At 38.4% G+C, this 24,553-nt stretch overlaps 2 protein-coding genes across 3 annotated transcripts; one reads left to right on the top strand and one right to left on the bottom strand.

Annotated features, from left to right (window-relative positions):
* The first annotated feature begins 652 nt into the window (after positions 1-652).
* Positions 653-14,211, top strand: LOC135738498 (E3 ubiquitin-protein ligase pellino homolog 2). Its single transcript, XM_065256588.2, has 6 exons — positions 653-1,125; positions 5,146-5,275; positions 5,380-5,481; positions 6,324-6,521; positions 6,860-7,045; positions 7,519-14,211. Exons 1-6 carry the CDS (start codon positions 1,052-1,054, stop codon positions 8,116-8,118), a joined length of 1,290 nt encoding a protein of 429 aa, XP_065112660.1. The 5' UTR covers positions 653-1,051; the 3' UTR covers positions 8,119-14,211.
* Positions 14,212-14,360: 149 nt separating this feature from the next.
* Positions 14,361-23,923, bottom strand: LOC135738497 (uncharacterized). Of its 2 annotated transcripts, XM_065256586.2 has the most exons (9): positions 23,497-23,921; positions 23,341-23,377; positions 20,223-21,210; positions 18,006-18,338; positions 17,758-17,859; positions 17,543-17,689; positions 17,358-17,389; positions 17,142-17,276; positions 14,361-17,065 (listed from the first exon to the last, which is right to left on the bottom strand). In XM_065256586.2, the coding sequence occupies exons 3-9, from the start codon at positions 21,112-21,114 to the stop codon at positions 16,994-16,996; spliced, it is 1,713 nt and encodes a 570-aa protein (XP_065112658.1). In that variant the 5' UTR covers positions 21,115-21,210; positions 23,341-23,377; positions 23,497-23,921; the 3' UTR covers positions 14,361-16,993. The 2 variants fall into 2 exon arrangements, with proteins under 2 accessions (XP_065112658.1, XP_065112656.1); XM_065256584.2 differs by lacking the exon at positions 23,341-23,377 and having other exon boundaries at positions 23,497-23,923.
* Positions 23,924-24,553: the final 630 nt, after the last annotated feature.

Here is a 24,553-nt window from a genome sequence, read left to right as displayed (position 1 = left end):
TTTAGCAGAAACTTTTATTCATAGCGACACGCAGCTAAGTAATACAACTCCTGATCAAATAAAGCATTAATGATTTTACAAAAACTACACCCATCACTGAGATCCTTCAGTCGCTACATTAATGCCAAACACAAATGTCTGTAGATAGAAAACAGTCTCTTTAAATCAGTATAATAGTATTAAGGTGAATGCTTGCTTTTACATACATCAGTAAGAAAGATTAAATCTGGTGTGACCTACATGAAAGTATTTTCACACCCACAAATGGAACATCAAGTTGTGCTTTTATGTTTAAATAAAACACTTTATGAGTTTGTGAGGGAGCCTGCATCAAAAAGGTTGAGATCTACTACACCACAGTATTGTTAAAATCTTAAAAAAAGATTCCTTGATAATAGTAATTATTTGGTTAATGTGATAAATAAAAATCTTGAATTAAGTTAAGACATAAGTGTGATACTTGTATCTTTTTCATATATATTGTAAAAACAGTTCCACCCATCCATGAAACTATATTTAGTTTCTCCTTTATTTAATTTTCTCTATGAGATTATGTGAGACACTATTGTACGGTGACGTAATGCTTCACGGCAATCCGGCACACGTCATCACGCTCATATCATAGGGGTGAAAAAGATTTTATGAATGAATCACGCGTGTCATTTCAGTCCTCCGGTGTCGTGGATTGTTGTCCGTAACAAATATAAACTTGTGAAATAACAACTAACCTGTGATTAGCTTGACTCGTGAGGCGGATCCGCGTGTTTATTTTAATTTCTCTTCCCCCGCCGCGCGACTAAATGGTTCAGTCTACTCTGCCGCGAGCTGTTTTTTCATCCGCTGCCGCCGCTGAACGGACCTTATGAACGGAGCCGCTCACTATTTTTACGGTTTACGACGCGAGGAAAAATCGCACGCTTGACGTGTCCTCGCTGCGGCGATCCACGCGTATTTGGCGTTTTCATCACGCGGGTAACTAGTTGGGTTTTCACGCGCTTGGTCCGGTCGTGTAACAGCGATAGAGGAGCAGAGTGACGGTGTGTCGAGTCCCATGTTGCAGCCGAACCACGACGAACATGCGCGCGCTAAAGATCCGGTGAAGTACGGTGAACTGGTGATCCTCGGGTGAGCGTGACACACAGTAACATATTGTAAAACACTATTATACTGAAACATACTGTAAAAAAAACATACTGTAGAACACTATAATACTGAAACACACTGTAACATACTGTAAAAAACCGAACATACTGTAAAACTCTATCATACTGTAACATACTGCAAAACACTGTAAAAAACCGAACATACTGTAACACACTGAAACATACTGTAAAAAACAAACATACTGTAGAACACTATAATACTGAAACACACTGTAACATATTGTAACACATTGTCACACTGTAAAACACTAGCACTGTAAAACACTATAATACTGTTGCACACTGTAAAATACTGTAGCACAGTGTAAAACACTGTAACACATTGTCACATACTGTAACACACTGTCACATACTGTAACACACTGTCACATACTGTAACACACTGTCACATACTGTAAAAAACTAACATACTATAAAACACTATAATACTGTAACACACTGTAACATACTGTAAACACTATAATACTGTAATACACCATCAAATACTGTAACACATTGTCAAATATGAAACAAACTGTAAAACACAAACATACTGTAACATACTGTAAACACTATAATACTGTAACACACCATCAAATACTCAAACACATTGTAACATACTGTAAAACACTTACACATTGTCATATACTGTCAAACACTGTAACACTGTAAAACACTGTCACACCCTTATCATGAATAAGTCAGAGCTGAAGAGTGTTGTATGGCACAACTTATTGATTTTATTAAACACCCAATACAATTATTTAAGAAAGAATAATATGTATCAACACAACTTTCATGAAGTAAAATGATTAAACGTATTTAGTGAATAATTCCCGAGCGACTGTGAACAATAACAGAATGGAATTTCTAAGGGTGCTGTGCAGTAATACACCAAATCATTGGGTACAGGTTAGGGATGCACCAATAACACTTTTTTGGAATACGAGTACGAGTACGAGTACTTGCATTTCAGTACTTACCGATACCGAGTACTTAATAAAAAAAACATGATTTAAATTGACAGGTAACAGCTTTAGTCATATAATTTAACAAAAAAACAAAGGACTAGTTTTCCAGTTTGTTGTAAACTCTGCCTCTTTGGACAACACGAGGCATTAACCCCTTACATGTCGCTCAAACATAGACATTTCTCAGACCGTGGTATCGATTCCAGGTATCGGGGGACTTTTAACGAGTACGAGTACTTTAGAAAATGTGGTATCGAGGCCGATACCAATATCGGTATCGGTGCATCCCTAGTACAGGTGCCATAGATGTGTTTTATCATAAATAAACCACAGCTATTGACCAATCAGAATCAAGATCTGGAACTGTTTTAAAATGGTGTATAATGGATGTGTATTACTGACGCACCTCACTGTCTAATAATGTGATTTTACTGAGTAAAGTTATGATGAGCTGCTACTTGACAGATTGATTTTCTGCTGCTGATGACTATATTAACATGTTTTTATTTAGCAGATGATTTGATCTATGATCAGTATACAGCTGTGAGGGTGTGATAAACCCACTGAGGAAATGACATCATGAAATATTTTCAGTCACATCAGGAAGTGCTTCTAGAGAGCACACAATTCCTTCCTTACACTTCACACAATGCATGTTGATGTCTCTATATGGGTGATGTTAATGTAAATCATCTTCCATCTCTTCTTCATTCACTGGTTTTATATGCCTCAGACTGACACAACTGATTGTGTTGATCAGATCAAAATCAGTTTTCTTTTTGACACAACACAAACCTGTGTAAAAAAGTGAACACATCCTTTCTTTATTTAATTACTTTAGATTTAAAGAGAAAAATATCTTATTTTTAAAATGCATGTTTTTTATGAATCCTTCTCACTTTAAATACTTTGTTGAGTTAAAAAGAATAATGGTTACACTCTAGTGTAGTTTTTCACTATTAACTAGTTGGTTATTAGCATTAATATTACTGTTTATTAATACTTTATAAGCACATATTAATGCCTGATTCTGCAAAACCTTATTCTACATCTTTAATTCTACTCAATTCTTACCACTACTTTAACTTTACAAATACTATATTAAGTATTAATAAGCAGTAATTAGGACTATACTGAGGCAAAAGTAGTTCATAGGTAGTTAATACAAGAATTGAACCTTAAAAATTGTGACCAGAAACATTGACTTTTATTTGATTTATTTAAGCCGTTTCAAGACCATCTTTGTATCATTTACTAAATAGGATTCAAGTCATTAAATACTTTTTGAGAGAGTCATTTGTACACTAATCTAATTACATGATTGAAAATGTCATTAGTAACTAGTAATGAATTACTTTTTTGAGTAACTTACCCAACACTGCCCAGGACACCTTAAACCAGGGGTCTCCAACCTTTTGTGTGGGCTACCACAATGCATAACACAATCTGGAGGGCTACGTTTTGATATAGTTTACTCAAAACTGTTTTTGTTTTACTTGATTTTATTTGATTTAACTTGTTGATATGTTTTATCATTGTTTAAAATGTTAACGTACATAAAAGAAGCCAAGCGACTATATAAATAAATATTCAAATTAAGGCTAATAATAGAATGTGCTTTGGCAGGCATCATGTTGGAGACCACTTCCTTAAACACTAAACCGCATTGACTGGCTTGATAAACTACACTTTACGGTTGGTTCTTTAGAGAAAATAATAAATGTTCACTCATTTCATTTGTAAGTTACTTTGGCTTAATTCTTTGTTAGGAATCACCTTTAACACACACAGTAGCCTGGTTTCCATTACAGACTTGCACAAAACTTCTTTTCTAAATGTTGATAAAATACTTTGCGTTTCCACAAATCAATGTTGTGTAACTAAAGGGCTCATTATAGTTGTGCATACGTCCTATAGCGTAGCAGCGACGCCGTAAGTTACACATCGGTTTTCATAAATACTTCTGCATCGTCCTCCGCATCGACGTCGCCGTATCCACGTGTGTAACCACAGTAGCAGCGCAACCCTCAATGAAGAAGCAGCTTGGCCAGTTTAACCCACAAATGAACTTCACCCATCTTTGTTCTCACCATCACAAACAGAAATATCCATGTCTTAGTTTTTTTAACCTGACGGGAGGGGTTCTAGTGGACCAATCACAGTGCTTGCGATCCACGTAGAACTGACGTGCGGTTAAAAATTTGTGGAGGTGCACATCGGGTTACGGCATAGACCTTGCGCACAACTATAACATGGGCTTATAACCTCATTTTTCTCTTTTCGCAATAACTCCTTTCAAAAGTCATGGCGAGCACAGTGTCTGCATACTGAAACCCCAAACTTGTTTATATCCTGTTATAGGGTGTGATTTATATATTTATAATGTCAAAAGCACAGGGTTTTAGTTAAATGTTGTCTCTGTACAGCTGCCTGTGTCCTCTTGCTCTTTAAATGTAAAGTTAGTGAATGAATGAATGTGATACTGATCGCTGCTGTAAGAACAGAAGAGTCTTTCTGCTGAGCTCCACATACTGACCTCTGTGTGTGGCTGTCACCTCCTCAATTCATCCTTCACATCAATGGAAATCATCTTTATTTTAATGTAAAATGCTTTGGACAAATGTTTGTTTGACAGCTGTAAAACTGGTAGTTGACTCAGAAATCCAAATTCTGCCACATTTCTTCAGTGTTGGCATCAGTAAGTGAAGTATCAGAGCAGTCTAGATGATCTTCTTCTCTGCTCTGCTCACTTCTCAAACTGAATGAAGACACAGATTTGGATTGGTTATTCATCAAACTAACAGAAACAGATGCTTGAGAATAATATTGACTTGTCAGTGTAAGCAGCAGATGTTTGCTTGTTGTTGAATCACATTGTTGATGCTGCTGAGAAGCTCTTCAGCGGCGCTTTAATATCAATTGAGACGTCTGTTGTGGCTGAATGGTGGTTTGATGACGGTGCTTTTACGGCATATATATACTGCGGTGGATCATGACACCTCGTGACATCTCTCTGTTCGTTTGTCGTTCAGGTATAATGGCTCACTGCCAGGCGGAGATCACGGCCGGAAAAGGAGCCGCTTTGCTCTTTTCAGGAGGGCAAAAGCAAACGGCGTCAAGCCGAGCGCTGTGCACATCCTCAGCAATCCACACGACAGCAAGGTGTGTTTTCTGTTCAACAGAACCCAGATATACATTTGAGAACAACATCTCTTCTACATGTGTTTAAGATGCAGCTGTTAAACTTCTTTGACCTTTGGTTTCAGGCGGTTAACAGCAGGGGTCAGCACAGCATCTCATTTACTCTCTCCAGGAATCAGACGGTGGTGGTGGAATATTGTCATGACAACAACACTGATATGTTTCAGGTCAGCAATAATCTGATATACTTTAGTGATGTGTAATGATCACATGATGTGCAGATTATACAAAGAAAATAGATCTTAAGTGTTTTATTTAGATTTTATTTAAAGGGGTCATATCATGAAAATCTGACTTCATGTTTAAGTGCTATAATTGGGTCTCCAGTGCTGCTATCAACCTAGAAAACATGATAAAGATCAACACAGTAACTTAGTTTGGGTAAACCATTCTCTGCAAGCATGTCAATAAATTTGGCCACCCTTGTGATGTCAAAAGGGGATCTTATAATAATAATACCACCCATTAATCTGCACTATCCAACCACAGCACTGACATTTAGTGTAAAGAGAGAGAAAACAATTGACAGCACAACTGAGTTTCAACTTCAACAAACCACCATTATGGCGATCAGTGTTTGTATTTCATCAGCTCATTTGCATCTTAAAGGATACACCCAAAAACAGCACATTTTTGCTCACACGTATAAAGTGTCAATTTTAACATCTTCTAATAAATTATCTGTTGGGTATTTTGAGCTAAAACTTCACATATGAACTCTGAGGACTTCAAAGATTTACTTGTTTAAAAAGTCTTATGAAATATCCACTTTAAAACGATTTCTTTACATTGTATGATTTAATTGTAATTAATTATTTTTAATCAACTCATGAACCCCCTGCAATTCCCCCCATGAACTACCAGGGTTTGGTGACCCCATATTTTGGAAACACTCACTGTTCTATTAAAATGAAATAACTTGTTTGACCTCTAACCCAACTATATATTTAAGACAGATCTCATATGATCAATGACAATCTTCTTCCAGTAAAATGAGTTTCTTCTTCAGATTGGACGCTCTACAGAGAGCCCTATAGATTTCGTGGTGACGGATACACCCGGCGGATCAAAGGAGACCGAAGAATCTTCATCTGCACCCAGCACCATCTCCCGCTTCGCCTGCAGGGTGGTGTGTGACCGAAACCCACCGTATACCGCTCGAATATATGCTGCTGGCTTTGATTCCTCCAAAAACATCTTCCTTGGGGTTGGTGTTTACTCAGAAATGAGTGCAAAATACTTACAATAATGCATTTGGCAGATGCTACCCAAAGTACCTAAAAATATGTTTCCAAAGTCTCTTCGGGAATCCCTGGGAATTGACACGATTATAACCCAATGCTCTAACAACTGATCCTCAGGAACGGCAATACTTGACTTTTTATAAATGATGTTTTAAAGACATTTGAAGAAATAGGCTGATGACAAAATGCTACGGAAGAGATGGTCAACTTCTGCTTTAATGATCATGGTTAACAAAACATATAAGGTTCATATTTATATTAATTAGTTCATAAGTTCATTTTGTTGGTGCATCTCTTATAGGAAAAAGCTACAAAATGGAAGAATCCGGATGGTCACATGGATGGACTTACGACCAATGGGGTGCTTGTAATGCATCCTCAGGGTTTCCCTGAAGAACCCAGGCAGGGCCTATGGAGAGAGATATCAGTCTGCGGACACGTCTACGCCCTCCGAGAGACCCGATCCGGTCCTATCCGTGGACAGCTGGTAAACATGATGACCAATTACACAGTTTCTCTTAACAGGAATGTTGGGATGTTTTTGGCTTGCTGCAGATGTTTGTTTCACAGTAAAATGACTCAAATATATCTCATGATAACTATAGATGTGAATCCCTGTTTTATATATATATTTTTGCAAATTGTTTGTCTATGACTGGAGTTTCTCCTTAATGTGATTTCTGCTTCCTAGCTTTTCAAATGATGGCTCGGATACTTTCGATAAAGTTAATTCAATTTATTTTATAGAGTAAATTAATTTTCTTTTATTCTTTATAATTAAACACGACTATCACCATGAACATCCAGTAGTTTCATTCTGTGTATGAATGAAAGATGGGGTTGATATATCTTGATGGTTAATTATCTAATCCTGCATGTGCTGATTTATGAGCTATCGACGTTAACACGAGACTGCACAACTCGTGACGACTGAGTCTTGTGTTTTTTCTTTGACGACAGGCTCAAGGAGAAAGCAGCGCGCTGCAGGACGGCTCTCTGGTGGATCTATGCGGTGCCACGCTCCTGTGGCGCACCGCCGAAGGTCTGCTGAAAGCTCCAACCCTGAGACACCTGGACGCCCTCCGTCTGGAGCTGAACGCCGCTCGGCCGCAGTGTCCCGTGGGTCTGAGCACGCTGGCCTTCCCCAGCCTCCCTCGCAGTCACAGTCTGGAGGAGCGTCAGCCGTGGGCTTACCTGTCCTGCGGTCACGTTCACGGCAGACACGACTGGGGCCAGCGACCCGAACGTCACAGGGAACGAGAAGAGGGATCATGCGGAGGCACCGGCGGCCGTCGGGAGTGCCCTCTCTGTCGCACGGTCGGCCCTTACGTTCCTCTGTGGTTGGGCTGCGAGCCCGCCTTCTACGTGGACGCCGGCGCTCCCACTCACGCCTTCGTGCCCTGCGGTCACGTGTGCTCGGAGAAGACGGTCAGGTATTGGGCGGAGACGTCGCTGCCTCACGGGACCCACGCCTTCCGACCCACGTGTCCTTTCTGCTCGGCCCCGTTGTCGGGTGGTCCCGGTTACACGCGTCTCATTTTCCAGGGTCCCATCGATTGATAAGGTGGCCGAATGAGGGGAGGAGTGGGGCTTTAGTTTCGTCAGGAGCTGCATTCCTGACTGCGATGTTTACGCAGATGTGTCGTTTCTGTTATGCGCGCAATTCTCTCACCATTGGTGAGTTATGCTGCCTTCAAGTCAAAATGACCCAATGTATGAGATGAGCGGTAGCATGTTACCGTGCACGGTAGCATTCTCCTCGAGTGCTAACATCTTGTGAAAGCAAACAGGTCCCAGGAAAATTCCTATACCAATATATAAATCCAAATCATTTCAAAATGTAAATGTTATGCAAGTCCTCAAAAAAGTCCTCAGTATTTTTAAAAGCGTGACAGTAATTCAGCTGTAACAGTAACGGTGCTTTCTGATGATTTTTTGCCTCATCAGGCAGTAGTTTGGAAGTGCCTGTAATTCACATTTACAGTTTCTTTGAAATATTAGAATATTGAAATAAATGGCCATTGTTAATATGTGACCCGTGCTGGCAAATTGAGTCGAAATCAGCAAATATTTAAAAATGACTTATTTATATTTTGACATTCTCTATTAAACAAACTTGTAATGTAATGTAAGGATCTAATATATTCTTACACATCAGATCCCCAACAGTTAATCAAACATAGAGATGATAACTCGCGTCATCGTTTACTTTGGGGTTAATGACTTTTGTATATCATTAACATGAACTAACACGTACACACCAAAGAAAAGTTAAAATCATGAACCGGACAATAGGTGCTCTTTAAAACTGTAATTCTGTGTAGATGTCTATATATCTGTTTGCATGCTTCAGATCTGTCAGTCAACGTGAGGAAGATCATTTTTGCGTCTAATATCTCCTAATAACTCTTTTAACATCAATCAGGGTGCAAACTTTATTTTCTAATTCCTGCAAGTTTTAAAACCTCAAAATCTCAGACGTGCAAGTGGATGGAGACCATCTTTGTATTAGACTAAGCATTTAGGACGATACACCAACTAGTAAACATAAATAAAGATCATTTTAGATGTTTAATGACTCTTTAGAGCATTAAGATCACTAGATGAGGGCTTTATGTACTTATTTTTATCAAAACCTCAAATCAAAATGAATACTTTCTTTTGCCTGTAGCTGAAAATTAGACCGAGTGAATTCAGACTCATTTTGCCAGCACGGGTCACAAATGTTTATTTTGTTTACTAATTATTCAAATATTTTTAGTATGATTAATTGTATTTAGTGTAGCATCGTGATCTGTTCTTCAAATCCACTTTTTTGTTTTTGTGCCAAATAAGTTTTGCTTTGATTAATGATTCTGATCTGAAACTGGTTTAAGTCCCTTTTGAGTAGTTAGTTATTAACTTATTCTAACTAAATACTTTAGAAACTTGACTGTAGTTTTCCCAGCGCTGTGATTGGTTGTATTGATGTTCACTGAAGAATGCGCTCTCTTGTGCTCATTGTTTTAAAGCCATCAGTCGTTTTTATCTTATTTATTTCATTCCAATTACAATCAATGAACTTCAGAAGATGACTTGAAGGCAGCATGTGTTTTATAGGGACACTTCACCCAAAAATAACAAAAATCTGTCATCATTTACTCAGTCTTGTGTTGTGCTAAACCTAAATGGGAAGCACATAGTTGATGGTATCCATTGACGTCCATAGTAGGAATAACAAATCAGTAGATGCCATCAGCTGTGTGCTTACCGTCATTTATACAAATATCTTCTTTTGTAGAGTAAAGAAACTCATACAGGTTTAAATAAACATGAGGGTGAAGAAATGACGACAGAATTGTTATTTTTGGATGACCTTTAACTTCAGCCTTTAACCGTTTCCAAAGAAATCCAGTATTGTGCCGTAACCACCATCACATGTGGAATCAGACGAATGGGATGGTTTGAAATCGCTGCCTCCTTTCCGCCCCTCTACGGCCGCCTTGACATAAGTACATGAGACTGAACCCATCTCACACTAGAAACACAAACACACACTACACTAGTACGTTTAAAATCCTTTAGATGACTTGATTTCTAGCAATAAATCGTATGGAATGAAGCTATTAGATAACACTAGAGAAATGCAAACGGTTGGAGCCATGTGCTTCCTATAGCTTATCTTAAACATGGCCTTCACATGAAGAGCTTACAGCTCAACAGTTCTTTTAGCCCTTGGGATTTTCTTTTTTTATTCTTTCACTTTTCTTTCTTTCTTTTTTTAGATTATTTTAGCATTTAAATGACGAGTCGATGTTGGCGTATGTATCGTAGTCGTTTGAAATGATGTCATATTTTTCTACATGACTGTGTTACTAAACTTTTGACCCAAGGTCAGATTGTTTTATATACGGTGTATAACAGTATATAGATTATATAAATATATATATAAATATATATTATTTTATGTACATGATATGTTTGGAGTCCGGGAGATCTTACTGGAAATGACGTAATGACTCTCACTGTGCTCAATCCAAGAAGAAGAAGAAGATGATGATGATGATGATGGAGGCCAGTATTCGATCTTATGATGACCAATCTGATGAATGTACAATTCCAGTGCTTGCTTTCTCTGATCCTCCTGGTGCTAGCGTTCATTTCAAATATTTTAAAGCTGAACTTCACTACACTCCTGTAAAGTATTGGATTGTCTCACTTGATAAAGGTCGCTAGTAAGACTTTCTTTCATCAGTGAGGCGGGTATATAGACGGGTGTATAATGTTTTTTTGGCGTATCACACACACACATACACGCGTATGCCTGCACATTCACACTGTGCACATCTCAATGTTATAACTGAAGCACTTGACTAAGCTTTGTATTGCAGGGTTAGAAAACGCTCAACTTTACCTCACGAGCTTTAGATGAGACCTCAGTTGAAGACCTGATTATTTTTTTATTGAAGGAAAGATTGACCATAAGCAGTTGGGATGATTTTTTTTGTCTTTTCTAAAGTATGTACTGTTCCCTGGACATCAGCAGAAGATTGGGTGTGCGGGGCTTTGCTGTATCCATCCAAACCTGTACGCTGGGTTTTATTTCCCGGTGAAATTCACCATCGCACCCGTGAGCATCGTGTCCCAGGCGGTTTGGAAAGAGACACATGGTCAGTTTCTGTGTGATCTGTTACTCTTCTGCACATTGATCTGGTGTTATAGACACATCATTATAATCTATGCTTTAATGAGACGTCTTGTACTGTAACTGTGTGGCGTTAGAGTCTTCCAGACAACCTCCAGATAATGCTGTTCAAGTCCCATTCTTGATCTGGGAACAGGTCACCTCAGGTTTACACGAGTCAAAGTTTACAAACGTACCACCACCAGGGTCCGTTAGCCGAGTGTCCAGCGCGTGTGCCTGTATGGCGTTCCTTCAGATTTTTGGTCTGAGAAATGACACACTGGATCTGTTGACTTCATCCTGACGGTCTTTTGTATATTCTTCACACACTGGATGCTTTCAATCTCTATTAAAAGAAAGAAAAGCCTTGGATTGGGGTTGATGATTGAAATGTGATCTGTTGAGTGTTGTCAGATTTGTGTTCAATATGAATGAGATGTGAAACTACTGCACCTTGTGTTTGATTCATTTAATAAACCTCTTAATCAGACTCAAACCTCCAGACTTTAGCGGCACTGCCACACTGCACGACCGACCGCTCGTCCAAACACATCACGAGACAAACCCAAGGTGCACTGACAATCACATAACATGAATAAAAGTGATCTTTTTCCAAATAAATACAGACTCGGCTTTGTTTATTTCTCCTTACGTTATTCATATTTCGATCTTTGCGGGAAGATGTTCTTGAAAGAGGTGATGGTGGATTTGTCCATGCGAATGATCTCTGTGACAAACAAAACATTGAAATGAATTTTGGGTTTTATTCTGAAAACAGTATTGAGCCCTGCTGAAAACCAGCATGGGTGTTATGCTGGTTTAGCTGGTGGTCACCAGCACCAAAACACACCATATGCTGGTCTTGCTGGTATGACCAGCATGGAATGCTGTTGCTAATGCTGGTTTGGTGCTGGTTTAGCTGGTGTTCACTAGCAAACCAGCACCAAAACACAACATATGCTGGTATGCTGTTTTTTTCAGCAGGGAGGTGATAAAGTCTGAACTTTATAGATTCATGTGAATGATCTGAATACTCTTACAGCTCAACATGAAAGAGCTTTAGCGAAACATTTTACTAATTAATAATAATACATTAATTAAAGGGGACAGAGAATGAAAAAAAAACATTTTTACCTTGTCTTTGTTGAATAATGGTAGTCTACCTGCATTCACAAACATACAAAAAGTGCTAGACATGCTAAACATCTCAGTCTCATAGAAATTCCTCTTTTAGAAATGTCAGCCAGAAAACGGCCCAATCTAAAAAACTGATGCTTATGACATCACAGGCATCTAACTGCCCCTCCACTTTAAAATAATTGGCTACATTTTTTGAGTGGCAGCACAGTCAGCCAATCAGTATTGAGATTGCAAGTTAAGCCAGTAGGTGGAGCCAAATAGGTGCAAAACCACTTGTTTAAAATCCACCACCCTAATAGAGCTATCTGAGAGAGGTTTTTAGGAAGCTTCTAAGGCATTACAGACCCAAACAAAAACATTGTTGTCTACATGTCACATCATAGAACAACGATAAATACTCCGTTCAATCATTCTATGTCACCTTTAATAATAATAATAAATCAGCCAGAAGTCAAATAATTAATAAGATAGTCTTCTGTGTGTTATATTGATTTTTTTTGTTAGTTTCAACAAAGTTATTTATTTCTTTCAGTAACTAATTCCATATTTCGGTAGTAAAATGTATCCAAAAGTGAGCAAAACCTGAGCAAAGGCTCCTTTTGAGGACATCCCCCGGTGTATAAAGTTTTATTCAATTATAATAGTACAGAACGTTTTCTATTAGGATTAGATTAAGTTATAGTATTTAAAACTAGTTCTCTCTTGCGCTTAGTTTAAATGCGCTGTATGTAGTTTTTTGACTACTAAATCAAAAGTATAGGTAAGAGTGGGACACAACCTAACATGGGGTTAATTGTAACACAGCTATTTTATACAGGGCAGAGCAATCTGTGCTTTATCTCATAGGGGCGGTTTCTCAGACAGGGTTTATCTTAGACTAGTCCAGAATAAAATGCATGTTTGAGCTGCCTTTATTTAAAAACATCATGCACTAACATATATCAGTGCCATTGTTTCGTCTTAAATGTCCTAATATAACTAAACTCTAGTCCTGGATTAATCTTAACCCTGTTTGGGAAACCACCCCTTAAGGATCTTCTGTAAATTAGTGTGAAGTTTTGATGTGTTTTTGTTATGATATTGGACAAGTAAACATCTTCATTAGACTATTTGTATTTTTTTTATTTCTGAGTTGGGTGTGCAAGTCACCAACTCCAACCTTATATTATTTTATTCATTGTTTTGTTACCTAAAACATGACGGGGTGGTTTCCCGGACAGGGATTATCTTAAACCAGGACTAGGCCTTAGTTTAATTAGGAAATATAACTAGTTTGAACAAACATGCCTTACTAAAAACATTACTTGTGTGCATTTTGAACCAAAGCAAAGGGCACTGATGTATTTTAAGATTATGTCAGTGGAAGTTGTTTTCAGTTTGGACAGCTCTTACATTTATTTTAGTCTAGGACTAGTCTAATCCCTGTCCTTGAAACTGCACCAACATCATTTTCAATAACTAGTATCTGATAGCTGGGATTAAATGCTATGGGCTAAGCTGTAACATTTGCACTTTTGTCACTTTTAGTTATGAGAAGAAACTTTAAGTGTTCATTTGTAGTAGAGATGTGTGTTGCTTGTGTAAAAATATGATTCATCCAACTTAATTTCCTATTTTTTTGAATTATTGAGACAAAATTGAAAATAGTTTTGTTGTGCTATACTTCACGTATCTGTTTCTCTGAGAAACAATGCTGTAGATGTTTTTTTCTTTATGAAATGCTCATTCTGTGACTGAATGTCTGTTTTGGTCTGTCTGTGTAATCGTGCCTACTGCCAATTTATACTCCCAACAGTGTATCTTGATAGTCGGTTATTAATACAGTTATCATAAATGCAAAATGAGCCGCCGAATGAGTCATAAAAACAGTTTGTCATTTGCAGAAAACAAAAACATTTGAACAGTAAAAATACATTTACATTGTGTGATGTCTTCCGCCATCAGTTGAGCTCGTGTAGGAGTCTCATCATATGAGCTTTGACAATTATTCAACACTAGATCTCAATAATACACACAGCTCCTTTAATATTACAATGCAATAAAACTCATACAATATGATCTTTATATGTACAGCAGAAATAAATTATTTCATATTTTATTCACGTACTGTAAATTATTCATGGTTCATTTTTGTCTGTACATGTGTAAGATACTGAACAGCATTTTACTGTAAAGATCTTTTTTATCACAAAATATTTTTTTAAATGCAATTAAAATTTCTACAAGAAGATTGCGGTGAAGGCATTATTCAATATTATTCAGTTAACACAAAGCATTACATATTCATACAGAACTGCACAGATTGTCATTACACAAGAAAAACATTTGGCGTTATTACAATCATATTTTTACATGTAAAACAGTAAACAATTCACGTGTTAATGTGTAAAGTTAAGCTTGATTTTCAAATGTATTTGTGGTCCATTTTACATAAATGCTGATCAAGTACTTAAACATAATAGCAGAAATGTTTCAATGATCTGTTATATACACTCACCTAAAGGATTATTAGGAACACCATACTAATACTGTGTTTGACCCCCTTTCTGCCTTAATTCTACGTGGCATTGATTCAACAAGGTGCTGAAAGCATTCTTTAGAAATGTTGGCCCATATTGATAGATTGATAGCATCTTGTAGTTGATGGTGATTTGTGGGATGCACATCCAGGACACGAAGCTCCCGTTCCACCACATCCCAAAGATGCTCTATTGGGTTGAGATCTGGTGTCTGTGGGGGCCATTTTAGTACAGTGAACTCATTGTCATCTTCAGGAAACCAATTTGAAATGATTTAAGCTTTGTGACATGATGCATTATCCTGCTGGAAGTAGCCATCAGAGGATGGGTACATGGTGGTCATAAAGGGATGGACATGGTCAGAAACAATGCTCAGGTAGGCCGTGGCATTTAAACGATGCCCAATTGGCACTAAGGGGCCTAAGGTGTGCCAAGAAAACATCCCCAACACCATTACACCACCACCAGCAGCAGCCTGCACAGTGATAACAAGGCATGATGGATCCATGTTCTCATTCTGTTTACTCCAAATTCTGACTCTATCATCTGAATGTCTCAACAGAAATCGAGACTCATCAGACCAGGCAACATTTTTCCAGTCTTCAACTGTACAATTTTGGTGAGCTTGTGCAAATTGTAGCCTCTTTTTCCTATTTGTAGTGGAGATGAGTGGTACCCGGTGGGGTCTTCTGCTGTTGTAGCCCATCCGCCTCAAAGTTGTGCGTGTTGTGGCTTCACAAATGCTTTGCTGCATACCTCGGTTGTAACGAGTGGTTATTTCAGTCAAAGTTGCTCTTCTATCAGCTTGAATCAGTCGGCTCATTCTCCTCTGACCTCTAGCATCAACAAGACATTTTCACCCACAGGACTGCTGCATACTGGATGTTTTTCCCTTTTTACACCATTCTTTGTAAACCCTGGAAATGGTTGTGCGTGAAAATCCCAGTAACTGAGCAGATTGTGAAATACTCAGACCGGCCCGTCTTGCACCAGCAACCATGCCACGCTCAAAATTGCTTAATTTTTTGCCTTTCTTTCCCATTCTGACATTCAGTTTGGAGTTCAGGAGATTGTCTTGACCAGGACCACACCCCTAAATGCATAGAAGCAACTGCCATGTTGGTTAATTAGATAATTGCATTAATGAGAAATTGAACAGGTGTTCCTAATAATCCTTTAGGTGAGTGTATACAGTTCATATAATTGTGTTAATCTTCACTCATTTAGTAAACTAAACGTGTGTGTGTGTGTGTGTGTGTGTGTGTGTGTGTGTGTGTGTGTGTGTGTGTGTGTGTGTGTGTGTGTGTACCTGGTAATTATCACGTTAAAGATAGGAATACCGGTATTTTTGTGACCTTGTGGGGACATTTTGATGTCCCCATGAGGAAACAAGCTTATAAATCAAACAAAATGATGTTTCTTCAAAATGTGAAGTAGGAGAAAGGTTTCTGTGATGGTTGAGGTTAGGGAATGGGGTAGGTAAGGGGAATAGAATATACAGTTGCATTACGTCTATGGAATGTCCCCACAAAACATGGAAACCAGAATCTGTATGTATGTGTGTGTGTGTGCGTGTGTGTGTGTGTGTGTGTGTGTGCGTGTGTGTGTGTGTGTGTGTGCGTGTGTGTGCGTGTGCGTGTGTGTGTGTGTGTGTGTGCGTGTGTGTGTCTGTGTCAAACATTGGATTCATCTTCTATAACTGCACCTCATTATATTTTCATCATCTTCATCTTCTGTGAATGAACAGTGATAAGAAGAATACTGGGAAATGTTTTGATGTAAACACATGTTTACCAATGATAAATTACTTGCATTTTTTTAATTTTCCTTAATTCATGCATATGTCAGTTGGTTTGTGTCCTCAGCTGAGCATTTATCTTAAAGATGTCATTCATGTGTGGGTCTTTATGATGGCAGCATTAAGAGTTTAAATGTTGGATTGACATACTGTTTCTCAAAACAGCATAAATCTTATTTAATAAACTAAAAGCTGGTTATTGCCTTCACTTTTACATTTACTGTATATGTTTGTTTGTTTGTATGTTTTTGTATAGATGATGAGGAGTGATATTACAGTCGAAGATCTGTTTGTACTTGGAGTGAATGAATCTGATCAGAACTCATCTTCTGAACTGTCAGCCAGCAGCATTGCATTGTCAGGTCTCCTCCTCACTTCTCTGGGTGGCTACAGATAATAAACACCAACGTCAAAAGATGAATACAGATTCAGTTTTATGATGATGTTTGGTGTGATTCTGTACCCTGATCCTCTGATGTTTAATGTTCTCCCTCCTCCTGCGATGAATCGCTCTGATGCCATACAGAGCACCGACCAACAGAAGAGCGCCGGCTATTCCAATGCCAACAGGTGCCAACATCCCAGACACATAACCGGCCTAAAGAGATGAGAGCAACGCTTGATACTCACTACTGTACAGAACCGTAAGCAAATCATTTCATAAAAGAAGAAATCTAACCTTTTCTCGTATTAGTTCAACCCAGCTCCGTACTAAAGCAAACAAACGAGAGGCGTTAATGGACAGTGAATGAGATTTAAAGAGCCGTAGAGTTTTATACCTTTGATCATCACTATTTTGTTGTTTTTGTATACACAAGCATCTACAGAACAACATGAGAATGACGGCTGTGGTTCTGGTCTCACCCAGGCCCTGATTCCCCTGCATCCAGACCGGAGGAGGAGGAGGTATGAGGCTGTTGGAAGGAGCCATGGTGGTTTCTGCTAGGTCCTCTTCACTCTCTTCCTCATCAGAGTCCACCCCTTCGTCTTCCTCGTCTTCATCTGGCTCTTCTAGAAGACAGAGTCAGTCATTTAACGTGTTGTACCAAACATTACGAGGGACCTTTGAGCACACAAACCTTTAGATTCCAGATCTTCTGCGTCTGCCTTTGGTTTTGATGTTGGTAACTGAATGACCTCAGACTTTGTAACAGACATCATCATCTGTGGGATGTCATCATCTGGAGGACCAATCAGATCAAACTTTCATTATCTCTGTCTACACAAACTACATTATTAACCTTACAATCTTTCATTTGAATAATATTAACAAGCAGTAAGAAGACATTTTATGTTTACAGAGCACACACGTATGATACACGCTCACTTCGTCTCTTCCCATCCGATTCCACGTCCAGCCCCGTTTGTGACGCACTGACGGCATCCGACATCTCGGTTCCAGACGTCTGCCCTAACGAGGACCGCTCCGGAATTCCTGTGAGAAGAAGGTCAGAGGATGTCTGCGCCGTATCCATGGACACCAGAAGCTCTGCATCTTCCACAGTTACAGCTGTAGGCATCACAGCGACCGAGGTTTCAGGTGGTGTGAGGTCCTCGAATGGTTCGAAAATCAGTGGAAGGTCTTCAGAGGACATGATGGTCTCAGCGAGAAGGTCCTGAGATGATGGCTCCACACTTACTTCTTCTTCTTCTGCAGGTTCTGAAGACGAGAAAGAAATGAATAAACGTCACCAACCCTCTTGAAGCACTAGGTCTCCATTGCAGGTGTCAATGTGAGAATAATTAAGTTGACGCAGAGTTTATCTCAAACAGATTTCTCTTTCATGGTCATGCACCAGTTTTGACTCAATGCATCTTTAACAAAAATGTGTATTTATAAAATCTTTTAATTATTTTATCTGACCTTAGTAAGACATTATCAGGCAGAACACTTTGGGCCAGATTTACTAAGCGCTTGCGCCAGCGTAAACCATCATTTTGGCGGTAAATAGCGATGTCGGAATTTACTAAAGACGCGCAGTGGATCATTAGCGCTGAAAAGGTGTGGTCTAGTTCTTTTTGCGACTGACCTGATTGCATATGCATTTCTAGGAGTTTCCCTTTCAGACGCAAACATTTTGGGAGGAGACTATTTAAATGATTCACGCAACGCGATTTACTAATGTTTGCGCATGTGTTATGTATGGCATTTGCGCGACTATTTAACGCCGAAAAAAAGCATGTCTTAAATCATTTTGCGCTCGAAATGGCTGCAATTGTTGTTGCTAGGAGGAGACATCGCAGAAATCAGAGACTGCATGGTAGAAGGGAGAGGATTTTTTCCACACGTATCAATTTATTTGGAATGCCAGAACAACAAATTATCCAAAAATTTCGTTTGCCAAGCCATGTTATTCTAAATTTGCTGGAAGAAATACAAGACGATCTGGAGCCCTCAATTAGAAGGAGTCACGCAATCCCAGGTGTTTCAAAACTTCTTGCAACACTTCATTTTTTGTCCTCCGGTTCTTTTCAGTCTACTGTGGCTACGTTAGCTGGAATTTCACAATCCGCATTTTCACCTGCGTTGTCCGTGGTGCTGAAGTCACTGATGAAAATAGTCTTTTGTACGTCTCCTTAGGTCATGCCATCTTTTCTTAATTTCATCAGCGGAACGCGATTTACCCCCTATTGCATTTACCTTTTTCGCAATACAGTTCCAAATGTCCTTTTTGCGAGCAGTTTGGACATTGCGATTTTGAAGCATTTTACTATAATTACTACACTCCTCTACTAACACATCCAGTTCTTGGGCAGAAAACTTCTCCCTCCGCTGCCTCTCCTTGGTCTTTTCCGCCATCATTTTACCAGATAAGTTCACGCGTCTCTCTGCCTTTATTTATCGGCCTGTATATCACATGCACCTGCAGGAGCATCATCTCTGCTTATTTGCAACCATGCGCTAATTTGCGCTGCTCTTAGTAGATTGGTTGGTCATTATGGAAATCAGCTGTTGCGCCTGTGTTATTTAATTAGCGCTTTTTTAGTAAATAACCCGCAGATATCACCACTCCCATCAGCGCATTTTTGGAATTGCGCTCATGCGCTAATTTGCCCTGTTTAGTAAATCTGGCCCTTTAGCTTTAAGTTTCTATTTCAAACTGCAGAAGATACGGGCGACTCGTGAAGAACACCGCTCCTTTAATCTCAAGTGACAACTTAAAATAGAAAGTCATTAGACTCCCGCTGGAGATTTAAAGTGGAGCAGGTAAAAATCTCTCTCAACCGCTCTGCTTCTCTCCTGTTCCTTTATTCATCATGGTTAAACTTTACTAATGTAAACTAGGATATAGTATAGAAAAGTAAAACTGCTCTCTTCAAATGAAATGACAATGAGATGAAAGCCTCACGCTTCTCAAGAGAGATCTCATGAATGCAAACACAACTTCACCATTATGAGGATAAAAATCGACATCTTCATTCAAACATCGATTCATTCATCCATCTATTTTTATTCCTCCCAATTCAATTCAAAGTTAAAGATCCAAAGCAATAAAGAGATCAAAAAGCTGTGGGTTTATTAGTAGTGAAATCTGTTACTGACCTCTCTGCAGGTGAAGCGGCTCCGTCCAGACATAAGCAACATCCACCAATTTAGAGTCGAGGACTCGATCTGTCTGACTGAGTCCTGAAACAGATGAGAGCTCAACACCTGTTAAAAGATGCACAGATGATCTGCTGGTAACGGTGGTGGAGGTTCCTACGATTGTTTCCAGTCGTATGTTTTCCTTCTGTAGATCAGTTCTGCTCAGTGCGCTGGACGCTGTGTTGTGTCCTGGTTGGTTATGGTCACTCTTTCTGGTTTCTGGTGATTCAACATCTTCTGTGTTGAATAAATCTGCTCTCTCCGGGTCAACAGTAGCAGATGTCCTCAATAAGACTGTAGAAACATTGACAGTCACCAGAAACGGATCCAGAGAAGATCCACCAGAGACCGGTGTGTTCTGCTGTCCAGGCTGCGTCTGATATGGAGCGTAAGTCCAGACAGCTCGATCATTAAACCTCAGCGCTCCGTCCCCATTTCTGACAGCCGTCACGCTACCCAACCCTTCGTGAACACTGCTGCTATAAACTCTGTGCTGTGCTTCTGAACCAGATGATTGTGTGAGCTCAGACGAGATGAAGAGATCAGGAGTGGTGGATGGAGAGGGGATAAATGATTTATGAGTGGAGTCTGAAACTAATGAAGAGAGATGAAACCCACTCGTACTCTCAGGTTCAGGTGAAGCTGACGCTTTCATGGTGATCATATCTGCTGCTTCTGGTAATCTTCTGTCCTCCTTCTCTTGAGGACTTCTAGTTGATGGTTCTTCATGACGTTCCTGTGGGGTTTTATGTTGCTCTGACAATAAAACAGTGCTTCTCAATGGGACGGCCCGGCTTGAAAGACAGACCGCTGCCAACAGGAGACTTGAGAATGGGGCACTGGTTAACATAGTGTATCTGTCACTCAAGCATTGAGCTATAAGAGCCTTCAAACCAAAGTTACACGTGACCAGATCCAAAACCTTAAAGTCGACTGCCTGTAGAAACTGATTTAAAGCAAAAATAACACCAATAAATATTTCATATTGATATGTGAACCATACATCACACGTCAATAATTGGTTAGAGAAGTAAATATATTAGGGCTGTCAAAATTAACGTGTTAATAACGCATTAACATACTTTTAACAACACTCACTTTATTAAAGTGCAATAAACGCAACACGCAATTACTGACCCTAAGTCAAGCCTAAAATAAGACGCAGACAGTAAATAGTCATTAAACATCTAAAATGATCTTAATTTGTACGTTTTCTGAGAGGTGTAATGTCCTAAATGCTGAATCTAATGCAAAGATGCGTCTCCATCGATGGGAAACCTTCGGATCTCTCTGATGAAGTAGAAAACTTTGAGTAGAAAATAATATCTTTACAGCCTGGAACAAAAAGTGTTTTTGGTCTGTATAGCTAATTTTGCCCTTAATGACAACTGTGAGGGGGATGAATTTTTTGCAACTCATTATATTAAAGGCGGAGTGCACAATTTCTGAAAACGCTTTGGAAAAGGGAGTCGGGGCGACTACCAAAACACACTTGTAGTCAATCAGCAGTAAGGGGCGTGTCTTCTAATCAACATCTTTGCCTGGGTTGTGTATGTGTGGGGCGGGTCTATCAAAAGAAGGTCCAGATTCTATTGGGGTAGGGACATGTTTGGTTAGGGGATTTCAAATATCAACATTGGCTTTCAAACATTGTGCACTCGGCCTTTAAGCCTTTAAGTCCTGCATAATTAAGGGCGTGGCCACTTGAGTGACGGGTGAACTGCCACTGCTGTTACTAGAGTTGAGCTAGGCAGGTGTTAGTTCAGCCCTTCACAAACCTGTGGTTGACGTCACTGACACTACGTCCAGTTTTTACAGTCTATGGTCTCCATCCACATGTACGTCTGACATTTTGGTTTCAGTTTAAATACATGCAGGAATTAGAAAGTGCAGGACTTGATTGATGTTAAAAGAGTTATTAAGAGCGACAAGACTCAAAAACGATCCTCCTGGCGCTGACAGACAAATCTGAAGCATGCACAAAGAAATGCGAGTGCCCGACCCCGATATATAGACAAATATACAGGAGCCCTGCTGAAAAAAATTGCATATCAGCAAGACCAGCATATGTGTGGTGCTAGTTTGCTGGTGACCACCACCTAAACCAGCACCAAACCAGCATGGGAATGATTCTGGTCTATGCTGTTTTTTCAGCAGGGAGATCTTAAAGCTGTCTGACTCAATGTCAATCAAACAATAAAAAAAAAACGTATAGCAGATATTGTTTTTAACTTTGTGTGCGCTAAATCTAAAAGTTTTACAGTGATTTTAAGGTATGAATGCGGTGATTTTGTTTTCGAACCTTTAAAAATCTTAATTTTGCTGACTCTTTTACTTAAAATAAGCATCAAATTGCATACAAAATAGTATCAAAAAATGCATAGTATTAAAAACTTGAAAAGTGTTAAATAAAGGTAAATGCAGAACAGATAAAAATGTTTGATTAAATTGAGATTAATCACGAGTTAACTCATGAAAATAATGTAATCTAGATTAACATTTTAATCATTGACAGCCCTAAATATATATAATCTATATATATTATATGTTCACATTGAATCTATAAGATTTCTGTGTAAATGTTTTAAGCTCAATATTCTTAATCTGATGTTCTTGTATTCTAATGTTTATTTAGTTATTATTTGGCTGTAAAAACACACTTGACATTTACATTATCATTATTGCTTATAGTTGATTAAACCGATCGTGATGTATTTCTAGCTGTGTTATAGTTCTGCAGGAGTAACCTGACTCAACACAACACTGCTATTCACTGACAAGACAACAGCTATAAATAGCACACAGCTCATTCTTACCCTAATATATCACACAATACATACACAATACATACAATCACACAATACATACAACCATTGATTTACATGTATTGGTATTATGTTTAGATTGCTGTTGTGTTATAGACCGCTTGATCAACAACAATGTAAATATATACTGTATGAGTCTGTAGTGTATATAATACACAATAACACGTGTAACTGTGATATTTCATCGCTTTATATCATTAAACACAATAAGAGTTTAATAGGCGCGTGTCACATGTCTGTGAATATCTTACGTGTTTAACTGCGCAGATTCACCCGAGACACTCGAGTCTACAAACAAACAAACACCGATTTAACTTTCATACTGAACGAACTCAACACATATTAAATAAATCATATTCATACAAACAGAAACACTGACAGATGCGATATGCGCGCGCCCACCTTACCTTCTGTCCATGAACGCGGTGCTCGTGCGCGTCATTTCCAGCGCGAGTCTCAAGTGTTATTAGCATTCATTTGTGTAGTATTTATTGTGTAGCAGTCAGTTGTTATTGTATAGCCATCTGTTGTTTAGCGTTATTGTGTAGCATTCAATTGTGTTGTTGTGTAGAAGCTGACGCCTCTCATTCCTAAACATTAGGATTTATTAGTCAGTGTTTCTCCGATCAAAAGAATAAAAAAATATAAAGTATGATAAATTTTTCTTCTAATATTATCTCTGTCTCACCTAGAACTTATTCCTTTATAGATTTTTTTGTGTTAAAGTGTTAAATCTACAAATTAAATCCTTTGCTTTATCATAAACTTAATTTACTTTCTATGCAAATTTTATATACACAAATGTAAGTTCACCAACACTAAACCACTTTTAAATGTAGGCCTATTTCTAAAAAATGTAACATGATGTTTCGCAATACTATTAAAAAAATAATAATAATAAAAATAAAGAAAAACTTTTTTATTTGTAAAGACTTTCATTTGTATACTTAACTGATACATAACTTGATGTTTTTTCTTTCTTTTTTTCTTTCTATTTAAATTTTTTCTAAAAACTTTTTGTTTTTGTTATTTTACATTAAGCTATTTAATTATTTATATTATTATAAATAATTTAAATTAATTAAATGTTTCTTTCTATGTACATTGATAAGTCACAGTTTGATATACAGATTACATTTTAAATAATGTATGTAATGACTATATTGTGACATTGTCATTTTTGTACTTAATGTTGTTCTCCAATAATAATAATAATAATAATAATAATAATAAAAGGATTTATTAATAAGACAGACTCATAAGATGTTTGATTTCAGGCGGGTCCGCAAGAACAGACAGCACGTGACATTGAAGTACCGCGAGAGCAATGCGAGATATCATTCAGATATGTATGCTTTCAAACCACTCTCGCAGTACTTTGATGTCATCCTTGTGTCGGTCTGTGCAGCCCTTCAAGAATCTGTATATTCAACTGTTTTCTCTACAGATATTCAAACATTTATT

Source organism: Paramisgurnus dabryanus, chromosome 12 (genome assembly GCF_030506205.2).
Source record: "Paramisgurnus dabryanus chromosome 12, PD_genome_1.1, whole genome shotgun sequence".
Taxonomy (NCBI): domain Eukaryota; kingdom Metazoa; phylum Chordata; class Actinopteri; order Cypriniformes; family Cobitidae; genus Paramisgurnus; species Paramisgurnus dabryanus.
Note: the sequence above shows the minus strand (reverse complement) of the source record. Positions and strands in the feature narration are given on the sequence as shown.